This window comes from Diadema setosum, chromosome 1 (genome assembly GCF_964275005.1).
Source record: "Diadema setosum chromosome 1, eeDiaSeto1, whole genome shotgun sequence".
NCBI classification, from domain to species: Eukaryota; Metazoa; Echinodermata; class Echinoidea; order Diadematoida; family Diadematidae; genus Diadema; species Diadema setosum.
Genome location: NC_092685.1, coordinates 47,816,171 through 47,836,145, shown reverse-complemented (window position 1 = coordinate 47,836,145; position 19,975 = coordinate 47,816,171). Strand labels below are relative to the sequence as shown.

At 38.1% G+C, this 19,975-nt stretch overlaps 2 protein-coding genes across 2 annotated transcripts in view; one reads left to right on the top strand and one right to left on the bottom strand.

Moving 5' to 3' along the window:
- Window positions 1–105: 105 nt before the first annotated feature.
- On the bottom strand, window positions 106–14,068 carry LOC140231599 (uncharacterized). Its single transcript, XM_072311752.1, has 2 exons — window positions 14,004–14,068; window positions 106–687 (listed from the first exon to the last, which is right to left on the bottom strand). Exons 1-2 carry the CDS (start codon window positions 14,025–14,027, stop codon window positions 142–144), a joined length of 570 nt encoding a protein of 189 aa, XP_072167853.1. The 5' UTR covers window positions 14,028–14,068; the 3' UTR covers window positions 106–141.
- Window positions 14,069–19,470: 5,402 nt separating this feature from the next.
- Window positions 19,471–19,975, top strand: part of LOC140231590 (N-acetylgalactosaminyltransferase 7-like) — a 29,169-nt gene continuing 28,664 nt past the window's right edge. The window contains exon 1 of the mRNA XM_072311740.1: window positions 19,471–19,621. Coding sequence (XP_072167841.1) covers window positions 19,475–19,621 — 147 coding nt within the window. The 5' untranslated portion in view covers window positions 19,471–19,474. The remainder of the gene's footprint in view (window positions 19,622–19,975) is intronic.

Here is a 19,975-nt window from a genome sequence, read left to right as displayed (position 1 = left end):
CTCGTAATGGATATTATACAGTAGATGCGTCCTTTTATTACTTTCAGTTTAATCTGTCGCTCCCATGGAACAATTTTTTATCGTGTTTCGATGGCGTCAAATTATGAAATCCTCGCAATTCCATGGAAGTAATGGCTTTGGTCATCGTTGTCCGTGGTATGGGTGTGATATTAACGTTGGTAAGTCGAAGCATTCCATGTATATTGGCACGCAGGGATGTTTTCCTTGAAGGAGCAACCAACGAAGATGCAGTGCGGAGAGAGGGATACCTGAGAGGGGGTTGGTGGCGTCCTGTCCCAACTCCTGTCCTCCAGAATAAAGGGCGCCTCTATGAAGAGTGCCGTTAAGCGCGTAGACATACGCATGCGCTGCGGAACATTCCAGAAACAACTCGGGCAAGAGAATGATGGAGATGGCTCTGAAGATGTGAACCAATGCAAACAAGACTAGGACTAGTACGGTAGAGTGTATGCAGAACGCTTCCAGAGCGGTCACCTTCAGGAAAAATGTCCGCCACCTGTAGATTCGGCGCGCCTCTTGGCGTGCGCGTTTGTTGCCGCGCAACCATTCCAGATGCTTTCGCAGTTCTCGGATTCCGAGGAGCAGTTCCTCACGACCTTTTATAAGGATATCGTCCTCCTTAATGTGGTCCAGGACTAGGGTTCGGATCCGGGACTGCTTCCGAATCTAGGATATGAATAAAGAATAAATGACAAGTGTCAGTATTTAAGCATTACGATTTTGTCAATACATAACGAACTGTAAAGCATTTTTTTTTTTCACTTAAGATCTTATAACAATTATGTCGTCCTGCGTACGACAATAGGGAGCTTTAGATTTTAGACGCGCGGACGTTCAAAGAGAAAAAAACATGATCTGAGTGTGCGCAGTAACTTGATCCGCGCTACTGCGCACGCTCAGATCGTGTTTTTGTCTCTTTGAACGTCCGCGCGTCTAAAATCTAAAGCTCCCTATTATTGTTTTGATGACAGGCGAATCAATATCACAGATAATTTTCAAGGGAAATGATGAAGCTGAATGACTATCAAGCAGGAAGCAAAAACTCCCTTTCTCCCTTTGGTTAAAGCTCCTTCTGTTTCCGTTTCCGTTTCAGTTTGTTTTATTTCTCCGCCACTTGACCCGTACAAATGAATAATGACTTATCAATATGAACGTTCTCATCAAACTATGACTAAGTATACTTAAATTACGTGTAGGACAAGAAAACAATACAATCTTGTTTCAGGATACAGGTGGAGGAGACCGTCGTCGCAATAGGCAGTGTTAATTGCTTGACTGGATAACGGCCTCGGGCGATATGATGTATCTTCTAGGTCTTTATTTTATTTTTTTTACTGAAGGAACAACAACAACAAAAAAAGGATGAATAACTTGAATTTCGAGTACACGATTGAGCAAGGATGATAACAGAAATGGGATATAACTAAACAGAGACGAATACGAGAGGACATAGAAGATGGTACCTGAATAGGAAGAAGTTGACAGAAGAGCAGGGATAGTAATCATGTTTCTACTCTGTCCTTCCACCCATACAATCAACTCAGTTAGGCCTCAAACAAAAGACACATCGCAAAACAAAGTAGAGTATATAGCCACGATCAAGACCTTGGATTATTGTTCCACTCCGCTCGCGGTTCACTGCTTCTTATTGCTCGGCTGCAATATCAACGTGGTATTCACTCTCGCAAGAAGCAATTAGTAAAATTTGAAAGGTTTGTTCTTCCGCCAGGTGATAAAACATATACATACATAGATATTTATTCGTTGCTAAAGTGGACGGCGATATTTTCTTGTGACAAGATCCTCCATAAAAGACTCACTGTCATTGTGTCATTTAAAATCTACAGCAACAAAACAATATCATTTTGGAAATCTAAATTTGTTGCAATATGATAGTAGCTGTTGTAATTATGTTTGAAAGCCGCTATGACGGCTTTACAATTCAGGCGATTGTCGTTATTGCCTTTAATGGTAGCAAAAACCAGTCTATACGGAAAATCGCGCTGCTTTTGTCATATGACACAGTATCAGTAATAGACATAAGAATATTTAATTTCAGGACGCAGCTAATCAAACAGACTTCAAGAAATCAAGAAATAGGAATATACACGTACTATGTCATTGTATGCAGGCCCATTATATACACGTGACTCACGTATATATGTGTGTGTATAAGTGTGTACATGTGTGTGTTTGTGTGTGTGTGTAGGGGTGCGTGTGTGTGTGTTTTCATTGGTACACCAACCTTGATTACGTATGCTCGTATGTTGGTTTTACCGCCATATTAAAGATACTGACACCACGGATACTTTGCCAGTTTTACAAGTTATGATAAACACATAAATTATACTTACTCATTCACGCACGTATATACATATGTGTGTGTGTGTGTGTGTGTGTGTGTGTATGTGTGTGTGCGTGTGTGTGTGTGTGTGTGTGTGTGTGTGTGTGTGTGTGTGTGTGTGAGTGTGTTTGAATCTGTGTGTAGGGCAGCCTATATAGCTTCGACCTGATTCTCTAGCATTTCATCGATCCACGATGACGCTACAGGCTGCATTCTGACACATTCGAGGGAATATAAGTGATGGGCATATCTCTTCCATCAAGGTTAGATCCCCCAATTAATGATGTGTGCTTGCGATAGCCGTGGAGCCACATCTTTGCGTACAGCTTGCCTAGCCAAGCTTAAAGATTATGCAGAAGATACATAGACGCATCCATCTACCCGTATTTTGTATTGATCTGTTATGCGAAGTTCACGTTCAACCTCTCCGCTGTAATTTCGATCGTAAAACTGTGGCGAGCATAACTCTACATAGCTTCGAGGCGCGCACCTGACAAAATAGCCTCACTTACGTAGGTAAATAATAGCAAATAAGAAAAAAGACCAAGACTTGAGAAATACTTCTAACATGGGACAAAAATAAATGTACGTGTATAATGGCAAAGAAAATACAGACTACCACATAGAAATAATATTTGTGAACACCCACACAACATGGAAGGACATTGTTTACATTCCCATAAATCGTGCGACAATCAGAACGTTGGCAATAATTGATAATCTTTTCAAAATGATCCGATGAATTTGCACGTCATCATGTTTTCAAGGCAAATATAGCTGCCAAATAGATCATCCAAAAGGAAAAGAATGCATCGCTTTAGCTTGTTTATAAAGGTGATTTGGGCGGTCTACACAAACTATTATGATGTCCCTGCAAAATCAAAACAAACTCGCACTGCAAAATATGGGGTATAGAACGTCAGAGTCACTAATCAAATCCTCCGGTGGAGATTCTCAAACGTTATCCAGTACAGCGTTGGAAACTACAGCTGTTTGGCTCGAGTGTAATCATAGCAACTACTCTGACAATTAATGACAGTTACGTAAATATTCAGCGTCGACAAGTCACAAAATTGTCTCGTCTCGGGTCTTCTTTGCCACCCTCCGCCCCTCTATCTATCTATCTATCTATCTATCTCTTTATCTACCTATCTTTCTATCTACCTATCTTTCTATCTATCTATCTATCTGTCTATCTGTTTATTTATCTCTATCTATCTATCCATCTATCTATTCATCTATATATCTATCTATCTATCTGTCTATCTATCTTTCTTTCTTTCTATTTGTCTGTATGTCTCTCTGCCTGTCTATCATTCATCTATCTATCTATCTATCTATCTAAAAAAAGCTTAAAAATTGCTTTCTGTGTATGAAATTAATAAATTTGTTACCTGTATATTCCTATATCAACAATATCTTGGCACATTTCTTAGACAACTGCTTCATTGAAAACAATACTCGTGTTGTATACAGTACTCGTCAAAGTAATAAGTTATATATTCCTTTTTATAAATACAATGCTTCTAGACGTACTATAAGGTATGCTGGCCCACTTTTGCGGAATAACTTACCAGACAACATTAAAAGTACCATTAGTCTTTCGTCATTTAAAAGAAAGTATAAACAATTTCTTTTGATTCAGTAATCTCGTTTGACACACTAATGAATGAGTTAGATAATATATTGCTCGCCTAATCACTTGTTTATTGTAATGTTTTGTCATCTGTATAGTCCAATGTATTCTGTAATGTTTTGTTCTGTGATAGTAATTAATAATGATACCATTTTTAATTGTCAGGGATCAGCCTTTGAAAGGCCTTTATGGCCTATTGTTGATTCCCCCACGTTATTATTTATTGCATTGCATCTTGCATGATGTAAGTTGCGCTCATGTAATATTTGTATGTCTTTTTATCTACCCAGTGGAAATAAATGAAATGAAATATATCTATCTATCTGTCTATCTATCTTTCTTTCTTTCTATTTGTCTGTCTGTCTGTCTGCCTGTCTATCATTCATCTATCTATCTATCTATATATCTATCTATATATCTATCTATCTATCTATCTATCTATCTATCTATCTATCTATCTATCTATCTATCTTTGTGTCTATCTATCTATATCTATTTATGTAGGCATATATCTCCCTGAGCTGTCATGGTTTGCCGCATGTACGTGCGACGTACACCTTTCAATCACTGCTGCTGCTGTGAAAATCCGATCACATTCCTCGTGAAGAATAATGTCTCGAGTCCTACTCGAGTTCGGAGAGTTCGAATCAATCATCCATACGATCTCACGCGACAGTAATGAGTCGGCATTGCCGTGCAATGATCACTGCACGACACCCGTTCTTTTCACACGCATATATCATTCATCACACACACAACTACGTGTATATGCCTAACCAATACAATATAGGGCCTACAAACAATATATTATATATATTATATATATATATATATATATATATATATATATATATATATATATATATATATATATATATATATTACTATAAATTATTTATAACATACACACAGACATACAACACACGCCATGTACGTACAAAGACAGACACTCAGTAGAGAAAGACAGAAAACCCCAGACAGATATTTCCATCCGGACAGTAAAGGCTACTAAGGAGCGTTTCACCCACCGAACTAAAGTTCGGTGGTTTCACCAGGGAGGTGGGACAGCAACAAATGACGTAGTATAAGGTTTCGAGTCATTGGCAATAACGACTAGTCATATACTCATTGTATAAAATACTGGCGAGTGGTATCACTTCCTCGTTGGTGTTTAAAACCATTGTAGCTCCATGGTTTGATATTAAAAACACCCGACGTGTTATACGTTTCCCACAGACTCTCATTGCTCTCTTTGTTACGTGAATTTTTCATGAGCTGCATTCAATGTCTTCATTCACGACACTTGGAACTATTGTACGACACAATAATCATTGCTCATAACATTTTTCGCCTGACTAAATGTGGAATATTGTTGACAATGTGAGAAAACCAGTATATATGCTCCCACTGAGTCATTCATGGCTCTGAAATGTGATGAGCAAGAGAGAGAAAAAAATACATGTTAGGATGGAGTATTTACCCGAACTATTTCTTTCAGGTCTCCAACTTCTCTCGCTCCCCTTGACTTCCGGGCAATCCTCCGAAACTGACTCGCCAAATCCTCCATGACTTCACGATTAAATCACCATCTTAAGTCAGCAGCTTGAAAATACACCGGACGAGACAGGGTAATGAATGTGGTTTCAGGATGACAATCTATAGTTCCGTTGATTTCAACATGCAAGGCGAGAACACAAATCATCCACAGTGAAACATGATTAGTCCATTAATTCTTCGCTTATAGTTTGAGTCCGCAGTATATTGGAAATTCTCGTTCAGCCCACTGCGGTCTGGTTCCCATGGTCAGAGAAGCCGTGTTGATTGTAAGGGTCGCTTTAAGCCTTCTCTATTGCTAGTCTGAAGAAAACAAAAATGACCTGGACTCGGAGACTCCTAGGTTCACGGCATGGCTGCACGGGACAATGGAATCGAAGCTGCAGAACCGAGGCGTCTATACGGGAGTATTATCCCACAGCATCAGATTCCTTTTCAGGCATAAGCTTTTTTGCCTTAGTACCGCATGAAAAGGGTTCTTATTAAAATCATGCCATGCGATAGTCTGACCGTCCTAGAGGAAATCCACTGCCCTGAACACTCTAAAAAGCGAGTCAGTCGCACGAAGTTGCTGTTCTCACAGCTTAATCAACAAGTGGATCTGCGCAGAGACTCAGAACAAAATGACGATTACTTATAATTGTCCCAGAGTATGAATCAGTTCCCTGGGAACAGACGTTGAGTGCGACAATCGCTGTTTTTCCCCTCGTTTTGATGCGAAGTGAGTTTTTCTACCGATCGCGATCGGTTGAGGGCGACCAATGAGGCACAAACATTCTTGTTATTGGAGAGGTTCGTAACCAGTGCTGAGTAATTCATGTGCTCAATGTTCGGCACCGGGGACGTGGAGCCTCGTAATTCAGCGGGTGAAGGTAACCCATGTGATGACGTACGAGGAAGAAGAAGAATGTACTAGTATACTGGGTCGAGAAAAGTGTTATAGTATAACCTATGTTTAGCTCTTCTCATTGAGGGGTGGCGAGAGTTTTACGTCGGGGGGTAATCCAAGGACGCTGGTCCACCGCTGGAGACGTTATTGAATACTTCGTAAGCGATACCATAAGTCAAACTGAGGAAAAAGTACATTAATTCGTATATCTTCAAACAAACCATGCCAAATTATCCATCAAAGACACAGATAAAAAGTTTGCTCCTTGGTTTCAATTGCTCTAAGATTCAGAATGGTATATACCAGACAACCACGCAAGACAAGAAGATTGAGCGTCCTTTCCTTCTCCCCAAAGATGATGACCGATTGGGACGTTGCCAAATACTGAATGCTTTCAAAATCACACTGTCTTCAACCCTGAAGCTCCACGCATCAACAGTATCACAAATCCATTCTGCGCTATCCTCGCATCGCGTGTTGGACACATTGCAGACTCTCATCTCCTCGTTTACGAATAGTGATGGAAATTGTCAGCCACGCCCATTGCGAAGCCCACAGCCGAAAAAATATCCCAAAATTCACGAAAAGTAGCAGCGAAAAAAAAAAAAAAAACGGCGACGGATGACAAACACGATTTGGCGACTTTCATCCAACTGCGTGGATCCAGACTAACTTCGTGATGACAGAAAATAAATTTGGTCTGGCCGAGCAGCGACGAAAATATTTTGTTTGTCACCTCCACCCCGATTTCTGTTGTCCACTTAACGATTAGAGCACTCCAGGATGTATACCGTCGCTTGTTGCCTCGAGTGGCAAGTAAACACAACGTCGTGAATCAACCATCTAATATTAGCCTATTATATTCTTGCCTATCAGGTTTTGAGTTGTAAATGGTAGATCCCCGTTTGGGAGGGAGGGGGGGGGGGAGAGAAACCCGTGGTCATGTGAACTCTGGGATATGACGTGCAGGCCAAGTGCAAACATAGTGACAACAACAACAAAAACATTCAAAATATTCAACTTTTTCCTGTATATATTATATCTTAGAGATACCGGAGGGTATAACAGATCGATTCTGTTCCAGCAAATACTTCCACATGGCTGATGCAGTGGTGGTGGTGTTGGTTGTGAGAGTTTATAGATCTATGTGGCAGGTGCTTCAAGTTTCCGCACAGTATCGTCTGTTATCGACATTTGCGATTATAATTTGAGCATAAATGTGGATCTCTGGTGGGGTCACATTGCGCCATTTAGGAGCGAGAAGGGGCGTCCTTCAAAGTTCATCTCATTTTGACCGATTACATTACAATAATAATCATAATCTATTTTCGTCTCTGTAGGTGAAGTGAAAATAGGGAGGTGTTTATCTTAAAGGGATGGTACTGTAGTATTGATTGAGGTGAAGGTTCAGCTTTTAACTTTTGGCGAGGCACTTAGACACCACTTTATGAAATGATGAAGAGCATACAATATTCTAAGACGAATTCAAAGTTTAATTGAGGAAAATCGGGTTTAAAATAGCCGAGATATCCAAAAACAAAAGCGATCTTTTAAAAAGGACTGGTGGATCCCACCTTTTATTAGGATTGCTTTGTTTTGGGGGTATCTCAGCCATTTCACAACCAATTTTCAGCAAATAAACTTTGAATTCCTCTTAGAATTATATGCTCTTTCATATTTCATAAGAGGTTTCTCATTATCTAAAAAAAAAAAAAAAACAAATCATCATCAAAAAGTTGGACACCTGAAACCCCATCTCAACTGAAACTGTGCCATCCCTTTAACTGGTGGAATGACGGTGACTATGGATCGAGTCATGCAGAAGGGCGTCAATTCAACTGAAAGTGAGCCAGCAATTTGCCTATTCCATACTTCCTCGGTAGAATGATTCTCAAAGAAGAGCCTCTAGCTACCACTCAAATAAAGGTCGACATCACACCATTATTTTGATGAATGCAGATGATGAGATGGAGTTATCAAGCGCTCAATAATAAGACGATGGGCAAATCCGACACTAATGTGTTTGCTATCAAGTATGGTCACAGTGTGGTTTATCAGTATGTGATGAATTGGTTTAGTAAGTTTTCATTCCACACACAAGCACACACTCATAACTATGAACATATGAATAAACAAATAACTAACTATAAACTAAACAAATGTAGAAATGATATTAGATAATGTTATATTGAGATGTCGAACCATACGGCACATCTGCTCACAAATTCTGAAAAGGTGTGAAAACAATCAACACCTTTTAATCTATTTTGGCGGGCCGCCATTCGATCATACAGCTCAGTTGAGAGCGCTTTGTGTTTACAAGGTCTTCATAGTGAACACATTATCATTCTCGTCTAATTTCCCATTCCCGACCACATCGAAGTAGCAGCACAATAAGAGTAATTGATAGCAAGTTTTCCTCGGCTCATCGATTGGCGTATGACCTGTGTAGAACACAATAATGTAAGAACCATGTAAACTTCCAAACCGCTTCTTGCCTATACCGATACGGATGAGCGTAAGGTTTTCTGTAGTGATGCCAACCTGATTATGTTCGCCAAAATCACCATGAAAATTATGAATATGACCCAATAAAGAGGTAGATGTTTCGACTGCTTTCTGGAGTAAATGCGCCTCCCCAGGTTGATGTTTCTCTTGGAAATGAAATTGATTTCCGTCAGCAATATCAAAACGGCCAGTCATCTGTCAACTACAATTCTAAACAAAAATATGATTCATATTTTCCGGACCAATGCACTCCTTAAGACTCAAATAGAAATGAATCTATGCAAGCGTTACTCTTTACGAGACAGCAGAAATGAGGAATGAATACTGTACTTAGAAACTTGATGAATGTATAGTTGCAGCTGAAAACATATAACACTATAGAAAAAATATTTTCACTACATATACATCCATCCTCCACCTGCCAATCTATATAGGTATTGACATGTTTCTACATATCTGTCTGTCTGTCTACTATAAGTACAATGTATCTGTCTGTCTATCTATCTATCTATCTATCTAACTATCTATCTATCTATCTATACATCTGTATATCTATCTGTCTATCTCATTTTTTCTCTCTCTATTTGTCTATCTATCAATCAATTAATTAATCAATCAATCTATCTATCTATCTATTTATCTATTTATCTATCTTTCTTTCTATCTATCTATATCAATCTCATTCTCTCTCCATCTAACAATCTATCTATCTATATCTATCTGTAAATCTGTCTACAAGTATTTATAATTGAAGACAATTATAAATCCATCATGAAGCTATTTATACTGGCTACATGCAGCAGCATGCAAAATCCTCTAATCACAGTCAATTAAAAATAAGAGCAAACGATACGTTTGATATGACAATTGGGGAATTGAGAGTAAGCTGAATGTCAAGGGGAAAAATGTTTTCATGACTTGGGATACTCTGAAGCTCAAAACAAGAAATAGGGCGTTTGGGTCATTCGACTTGACACCATGTCAATCATTATCGACGACGATCCGTTTCGAGAGACATTGTTTTCAGTGCATTTCTCTACCTACAGTCATTGAATTTATCTTCAAGTCTGGTTAATGTTTGTAAACTGTTTACCCATAAGGGCAACTAATTATGGTATACTAATCTGAACGCAGGCCGTGACACAGAAGAGTTTGATATTCCAATATTTTCGTGAGACGTAATTAACTTCAAAATAATCACGCCATAGTCTTGCCAACAAATAATAATAATGATAGTGATAAAATGATATAGAAATACGCGCGGTATATTGTTTTACCACGATCAGCATTTCATTGCTTTTATTTTTCCACTTTTACATAACATGACTATGTTGGAGGCGGGAGGAGTATAGGCCTATGATTTCACCTTTTGCATACACCGTAAATAGAACACTATTATCCAAATACTATACTGGTTATTATACCCTCAACTATGTATATACGTCATACGTGTACTAAACTTCTCGAGACTATTTGTTATTATGTGGATTGATATTGATTCGGACCACTTCACACATTAATGCCCCGACAGTGCAAACTCATTCACACCTTGTTTGCGAAGGTATTTCGGGATTGGAATACAATGTCCGACATACGTCAGTGTTGAAGCAGATTTTCCAAATCGCCTTACATGGCGATTATGAGTAGAATAGATCAGAATAACTCCACATCTTATTCATCTATCAGTATAGATGTTTGATCGAGTTATTCCTTCGATACAGATGTGAAAACATAAGTAGATGTCACACACACACTCACACGCCCACACACTTAAAGGTGTAATTTACCATTTGTAGAGGAAACAAAAATCCAGCTTTAGTGCTTCAAAATAGTTCTGAAATGTAAGTTATATGGGGATAGAAACAATCAGTGTAAAAAAGTTAATCAGTATAAGAAAAATAATCAATGTTAGGTATTGTTAAATATACAAATTGTGAACAATACTTACAATAGAATATTGTTTCTAAACTAAACCATCTACAGTCATGGTTTAGTAGGAACAATAGTATAATATCTCCTAATAGTTTAGGCTTTATTGCAAAATTTTTATATGGTAGGATGTTTTGTGATACAGCTGACCTACTCCATATGCATCAAACGTCATAATTCCAACATTTCTAAAATCACTGCTCCCAAAGGTAACTTGTATATACCTTTAATCATATACCAAACCTGAAAAGCGTTTAAAAACCTCGTTGACTTCTCTGATTTGCATTATTCGTGATACATGGTGAAAACACTCATTACATCCTACCCTAGTATACAAACAAGGAGGTATCATCCACAAATATATAGTACAACCTCCTTTGCTGCAGGTTTGAGTAAACATTGTTGCGAGAAAAAGAGTGACAGAAGGGGGGGGGGGGGTGGAGCGCCAGACTGTGCACATACCATCTGACCATATAACGCATAGTGCATGTGCTGGGTTATTCAGTTAATAATGGACGGACATCATGCCTGAAGATATATTATTATTGGTGTTCCAGTCATGAACCAACAAGATGTCTGTTGCTAAAGACCACGTAATTTTGGGAAAGAGCTGCTATATTATTATAGTGACTGTATTCTTACAAAATATACCCCATGTTTCGTTAATGAGGGCGAATAAAGGGTTCTACATATCACGCACGTGCACTGGATATTTCAAGAATGTTGAATGACTGGAGCATAATATTATTCAAAGGGTCAATATTTGTTATGGAAACCTCTGTTCTTGTGCATGCGAGGACATTATACATCGCAAACAGCCGTGTCATCAAAAGGTAGAAAATGGCGTGATAAAACCGAATCAATATATTGACTTTGTCTTGGAATGTCACGATTGTCGGACAAATATTTGGAATATCTCATTTTACAACAGGAGACCAGACATACTCATTGACGTAGGTTCAGGATATCGAGAAAACAAAAATAATGCAGAGTTACACTTCACTTACCAAAGACGTTGTTCTACCACTGCTACATCTGGGTCTTGACCATGATATTCCTTATAGATTCATTCCTATAATTTTCCTTTGTGACATCAGAATTAATTCTCATTGTGAAAATCAGTTTGTTTATTGAAATCATGTGTATAGAATATCAAATTTTGCATGATATTACATTATCACACACACACGGGCAGTATATATATATATATATATATATATATATATATATATATATATATGTATGTATATATATATATATATATATATATATATATATATATATATATATATATATATATATATATATATATATATATATATGCATAATGATATAATTATGTATAATATGTATAACATTATGTATTTATATCATGGTAGAACTTGTATACAGTACATGCTCTCTTGCTGGTCTATCTTTTTTTTTCTGCCACATTTTGGCTACACACTTTTGTTACTAAAATAAGCCCGCGTGGTTTAGTCTTGAGCTTAGATCTTTTGACAACACGTTGTACAATACTCAACTGAATCTGCTTTGCTCTCTTACAACAGGGAGCCACCTTCCTGCTTACAAGGCGCACGGGCTGCTTGTATATGATGCTTCGTTCTGGTCTATCAATGAGCCGTGCGAGTTAGACACCACCTGAACCTGATAACGACTTCCGGTTCTGCGGGCATATAGCCATTTTAAAAATGGTAAGATTTTTGGGTCAACTACAGTATGCTCCCTAACTCAATGAAAACAATGTAAACCTTGCTGGATTTCGGCGAGGGAGGGCGGACTTGCTAGAAAAAGTAAACGTGTTTGGGATCAGTGATGTACTGCTCGTTACAAAGTTGCGCGATTTCTTTTGTGAACGTGAAAGGGCTCACGTGAAAAAACAATCTAGAGCGTAATTAAGGACCCGAGAGAGAGATCAACTACTGTGTACGGCAACCGGATGTGACTGAAACTCACACTAACATTACTTCCAGGAATGGGTATATGTCCCATAGATAAGAAAGGGAAAAGGGAATATAAAATTCCGCTTTTCAAAGTTCTTCTTCAATACGAAATGTCGATGAAAATATAATTCTGGTCAATAATCGCTAACAGTACGCATGTGACGTTCTGGCATTTTCAAAAACAACAACAAAAACCATGGTATGATATTACATGTATGTATAGCTTTCTCCTTTGGCCCATACTAGATATTCATCTATCTACATGGGTATATCAAAGAGGGCACAGCGGCGTCATAACTTTCGCTGGACGCCGGAGGCCCATTTCATGAAATGATTTGCTGACAATTTTAATTTAATTGTTGCGTCTCTATACACGAGGTCCCAGGTACGAGGTGTAATTGCCTGATGTGTACATGTTGTAGTACAGTCTGAGCTATAACGTAGAGATACACGTGCAAACTCGGCCTATGGGGCAACTCGGCCTTTGAGTCACCTCGTCCTCCATCACGAAAACCAAGATCGCGTTTTTCACGACGCTAGCTCGAATCACTACCAAAAAAAAAAAACAAAAAAAAAACGGTCTCATGCAGTGGCATGTCTCTTCCTATAGCTGCATATCGTCTAGATGGGCTTAACTTGGGGTTTATCCATGATTAATCAATATTTCATGGATCAACAGAATTCTAAACTCGCCTTCGTGCATTTCCTCACCGCTTGTATTTATAGGATAGATTATTTTCTTTTCAGAATGCGCTGCACTCTACCACCCGGTCCGGCAACGTATTGATCCAGATCCAGATCCAGATCCAGATCCAGATCCAGAATTTGTCGTAAAATATCATCTCCACACAAACGTGAAGGCGCAAAGTCAGTAGAGGGCCCAAGGCTTGCTTTTGACTCGACTCTTATCATGCTTATAGATCATTTTCATTTGTCGATTTGTTGTTCATAAAGACCAAGTGTAGGCCAACAATAATTACCCAATAATTCTGCGATAACGATATTCCATTTTCAAGACATACATTGGTTGTGGTATAGCTATCATTTAAAATCTTGTCGTGCTCTGATTATGAGCGCGATATCCTTGATATCTGATCGAGGCTTTTTTCTAATTTTTTTGTGACTTAATCTATGTACAATGCGGAAATTAATCACACAAGGATAACACAGCATGCTTACCTTCTTGCCATGGTTATCGGTCATCGTTTCCTCCTGTGTTTGTCCGGGAACGGTGCAACGTCCGACCAGGGAGATGGAAAGAAAGCTCCCTGTTCCGAATTCACTTCAGTCCATGAGCTCCGACTCCAGATTTGTAGTTGTCTCGTGATCGCATCTCGCACGAAAAAGCCACCTGGAGAAATGCGTACGCGTTGGGCGAAAACTTGGCAGATGTAAAATAGCCGGAGTGGACACAATCAATAGGCATCGGAGCATGAGCATGATCCTTGCTAAATCTGTCTTGAATTGAGCTATAAACTGAACTTCATTGTGAAGCTCGCTTGGCCGAACAGTGATCCTGGAGCACCTATAGCACAAAAGCCTCATCGATTATTTCGGTGAACGGGCGTTCCCTTTTATTTTTATAACACGACGAATCACGCAAATCGTGGCGACGGCATGCCTGCTTGTAGATTCACTCCCTTCTGTCAACGTCTACACCTCGACCTGCTGTAACGGATGATAGTAATATACATATGAGTATATATGGCTTCTGTTATATACCTGACAGGAAATAATGGCAACTACAATTCAAAAACAGACAAACCACACACAAGACACTAGTCAAGGAAAGATCTACCAACCAAACGAGGAAATGATACCGATCTATTCTTACATCTTATGTAAGAGGTCAGCTGATGCTGGTCACTGAGCTGTTTCTGAATGGGTCACGAATTATACGCTCTCGATGATTTTACAATCCAAACAAGTTCCCGTCAATTGAAAATAATTTGCCCATCATGATGTTTATTTCTTTATGTGGGCCTATATACAAGTATGTAGGCCTATCTGGGGTGTTTTTTTTTTTTTCATGAGGAAAGAGTAACAAGTATCATACAGAATACACTCGCTGGAAAGGATTTCAAACAGATGTATTTTGTTACATTACTTCACAAAGTAACACACTCACACACGCACACACATACATGTAACAAAATGTTAGATGGCTTCTTATTCCTTGTATTCTGATTCTCATTTGAATACAGTACTGCTCATTTCAACCAAAAACCCGACGACGATTGACCTTTGCAGCATAAGACAACGAAACACTTACCTTGCTGTATAAATAAAAAGGCTCATGTTGAGATAACGTTTGCTTTCGAACGCCACAGTTTTGAATCATACTCAATATGATGCGCTATACATCCATTTTCTCTCCGTACTGAGTGTTCGATGCGAAGAACCTTACATCATCACTAAACAAGGAAGCATATCCGACAGATTGCTCTCGCCCATCAAATGCCGCCAGGTCTCTGATCTCGTGTCAAATTTCAATGTTGTATCTATACTGTTAACACAAGCCTGGTAGGAAACCAACGACCACCAGCTTAGCACACCTTGAGTTCTAGGTTAGAGCCTTACTTCCAAGCGTTCTCATAAATTGTTTTCATTCTTTAAGTCTCTTTAACGTGCGACAAATTATTATCAACATCAACTGGAATTAATTCGAGAAAGGCACGGCCAACAGCAGAGCAGAATACTTAGGGGGAAAAAAAAATCAGTGTTTGCCAACGTCCTTGAACGCATCTCAAACAACCGACCATGCAAACAAACAAACAAAACAGAGATACGGCAAGAATGTAGAGAGAATTATGATATTTCGACCGCACAAAATGAATAACAATGATCATCATACACGGTATTATGCGCGTATCTGCACGTTGGAGGGAGAGAGGGAGAGGGAAAGAGAGAACTTGTGAGGGATTTTGGTGTGTTTGCCGGAGTGTGGTAATGCCAGTCATAGAACGCCTACAAGGGCCAAGAGGGAAGGGCAAACACGCTGAACGACGTAACCATGGTAACCGCGCGTAACGTTTTGCGAGAGTGAAAGGAAAATATATTTCGGCAAATATTGAGCGTAAGAATGACAAAGACGGATGGCTTAAAAGGCACCAACTTTGTCTGAACTGTTTACTTTTCATTCTGGCCAGAGACATGTTAGTGCCACCATTAGTACAGTGATGTTCGTGCATTCGATAGCACGAGTCCTCATAAGGAGGTCCCGAAACAAGGAAAAAATGTAGCTCATGTTACAATGTACACAATACGACATATGACTCTTGCCACTTGATATCTATGTCATATATATATATATACATATATGTATACATATATATATATATATATATATATATATATATATATATATATATATATATATATATATATATATATATATATATATTATATTATATATATGTATAATATAATATAATATAATATTAATATATATATATAATATATATATATAATATATAATATAATGCAATATAATATGTATTTTATATATATATATATATATATATATATATATATATATAATAATAATAATAGTGGCTACTTGTATAGCGCACAGGTCCACTTTTCAGTGCTCATGGCGCTTCAAAAATGAAAAAATATCATATATTTACATGCATATACATATTCAAACATTTCAACAAAGAAAAAAATGGTAAACAAAAGCAAATATATATACCAAATAAAGAATACAACATATATCAATTAAAAATACAATATTAATCCAATATTAATGACATACAGCAATTACAGTCCTCAGTATGAAAGGAACAGATAAGTTTTAAGTTTGGATTTGAATGACTCTGTAGATGACAGTTCCCTTAACTGAAGAGGTAACTGATTCCACAATTTTGGTCCCATAACGGAAAAAGCACGATCACCATACCCATGTTTTACTCTGGGTGTTTGGAGTAAGAATGCATCTGATGATGAACGTAGCCTTCGTGTCGGATTGTATTTTTGAACAGAATTACTTATGTATATTGGGGAAAAAGAATGAACTGAATGATGTACTAATAACAGAATCTTGAAAATAATCCTTTTTTCTACAGGTAACCAATGTAAGGAACGGAGAACTGGTGACATGGAATCAAACTTATTAGTAAAAGTTAACAATCGGGCAGCAGAATATATATAATATATATAATATATATAATATAATATAATATATATAATATATTTATATTATATTGGACATAATTCTATTGTTGATGCGTCTCGTTCCCTAATCGGGGCCAGCATTTAGGGAATGAATTTGACATACATGTTCTCTCCTCTTCTTCATCCTCTGTATACGACATGAAATATCAACACAAGTGTATCAACTAATTTCAATGGTATAAAGTGTAACACCACAAGCTTATTGTAAGCTTCAAACAAGCCTTTTCTGAGATAAATTAAGCACATTCTTAAAGATGGTCCTTTCCTACATCCTTGTCTTTGCTTGTCTCTATTATCCAATTTACTTAACTGTTTTGTTTATTGTTTCTTTATTTTCCCTTTGTATTTAACATTCTGCGTTAAAAGTGTCTCGCAGATTTCATTCACGTAGTCGATGGTTCTTCTTTAATCTGTTCGCGATTTGAAAAGAAGAGTTTTTGCAAAAAAAAAACAAAAAAACTAATTGCCGTATCTATACAAATAAATAAATGGGATAACGAAAAATATGCCACCTCAAGTAGTTGAAGTCAAAACATGAGAAAATGAAAATTTTCAAACTAAAAATGTACATGGTAGCCTAATATTGATTTATCTGTGCATTCATTTACATTACCACTTCTAGGTACCTTTCAACGCAATGTCAAATATCTAGCATATCCTACCAATAACATACTACCATAGAATTAATGATCCATGGATAAAAACGTGGAAATAATCAATTTGTTCCATTATACGTCGATCTCGAATTTATCTGAGTACAAGTTTGTTTTCTTATCAAGCATTCAAAGAATCAAAGTTGTGTCGCGTAAACTATACGTGGAATATCATCTGAAAGTTCCACCGATATCGGTAAGCTATGGGCACTACGAGTATTGGGCAAAGAGATTTTCCTAACATCTCTGTAGTATTGGGTTATTACATGTTGCCGGGCACGAATTTTGCTCTGGGGCAGCGAGTCTAGCGCCACCTATAAAGCAAAGTGCGTATAGTAGGTTCCCTTCGTCCGTGCGAAGAGGTTTTCGTGAACCCTTGATGTTCGTCAGCGGAGAATAGTCACGTATATTGAGGTTTCATGAAGCCGCTTCGATTCAGTTTGAAAAAAAAAATATGTTATTTGTATTGACATAATATGAAGAGTTAGGTCGCAAAATGAATTAGCTACATTCGTGTTAATTTCAGATATTTTCAGTTAAAGCTGCGAAAAACAGAAGAAAAATAGTAAAACATTTTAGTCATATTATCTTCAAGAATGTTTCTTATTATGTAACAAGTGAAGTATCGTTGGAAAGGTTTTTATTTTACTCTATCTAATCATTGACTTTCTTTAGAATAAAAAAGACACTTAATTCGTCTCGCTATCAAGCTCTTCATATACCATCTTAGAAATACCATGTCATAATTCTCATGACACTATACTAGGATCGTCACTGAAGATAAACTATTACCATGAAACTGACAGGCCTACACGTTGTTCTTACAAACGTGACTGCCACACGTTGACAGGACGAAACATTTTAAACTATACAATGCGTGAAACTACTTCGTTATCTACAGAATCTTGCAGTGAATGTAAAATAAAGTGTATAAAGCATAATATCTACAGCGATGCTGTTGGGCCTCAAATAATCTATTAGATAATGTCTTGAGTTCATGCTACAATAAACTAGTCAACGTCTCAATTAAATTTGCTAATAACTTCTTTAATCTACTCAAAACTCTCTTTAAGAATCGAATTCTACCGTCTGTCTGTACTAAGTGCTTAAGAAACAATAATGCTCTATGAACGCTCTATCTGTCTATCAAATCTAATTTGGTTTTTTTTTTTTGTGTAGATAGGACGAGAATAAAGATGAAGAGGAGAAAAGGCGTAACAGAAGTTCAGTTGTGGAAGAGGAGATGGATTTGGAGGAGGAGAAGATAATGATGAGGAAAGGAGAAGGATGAGGAGGGATGATAATCGAAGTGCTGGAGGGAGGAGGTAACGATCTATGCTATAAATAGATTATATATTGATGGCTTTATTGCATTGTCATGGCCATATGAAGATCATAAAGCCATTGGATTCATGAAATCACCGTTATCCTCTCTTGACTTTGACCTTGTTTGTAACGTGCTTCGACAGACGTTTATTCCTTAAACTTCTTTGGATGAATCAGAGTACAGCCCCACACTACATAGGCCCTTCTGAATGTTGTTGTTTTGTTTTTTTTTTTCAACTGTGAAGGGGACCAATGGAATGAATGGATGCTGGGTGGTTATTTTTCCAGCAGCCAGTAAAACCCCAGCCGACTCCACCAACGCTCGCATCATCGCATCGCAGATTTCCTGCCATAGCTCGAGTGCAGAACTTCACACCGAAAGTCCGTGGTGTGCCGCGCCGCACCGTCGTGATACGTAAAATTTTGTACGTGTACGTGTGTGCATGTATGTGTCGAAAGCTAGAGAGGCAGCACAGTGGTAGGTAGGTAGTCAAGATGAGGTTTCGGGCGAAGAGGTGTGTCCTGTTGCTGACTCTCTGTGTAGCTATATTTTTCATGCTGAGAACGCTTCTTTTCATCCCGGAAATGTCTGAGGATGGTGATAGACATGGCCTTGACACAAATCAAAAACATCGGAAAGAGGTAAGTACTGAGTATAGGGTTGATTTTCATTCTGGCCGTGTCAGTGTCACCTCAGTCCCACGCATCTGTATTTGTGTGTGGTTACACGTTCATCTTTATGTAGAACATAATTATAATTTACACACGAATCTTTGTAGGTGCCTACTACTGATACTTGGGAAGACGCCGTGGCGACGCCGTTAATCTTCCACTTCCCACCCTTAATTCGTTTCCTTTCAGCGGTCTTTTGTTGTCATTTTTGTCTTTTGTGTATGTTGTTACAGTTGGCTGTGACATTAAATGTTGTGGGACTTGTAAACATAATTACATACCGACTTTGGTAGAGAGAGAGACAAGGCCAAGGGTGACGAAATC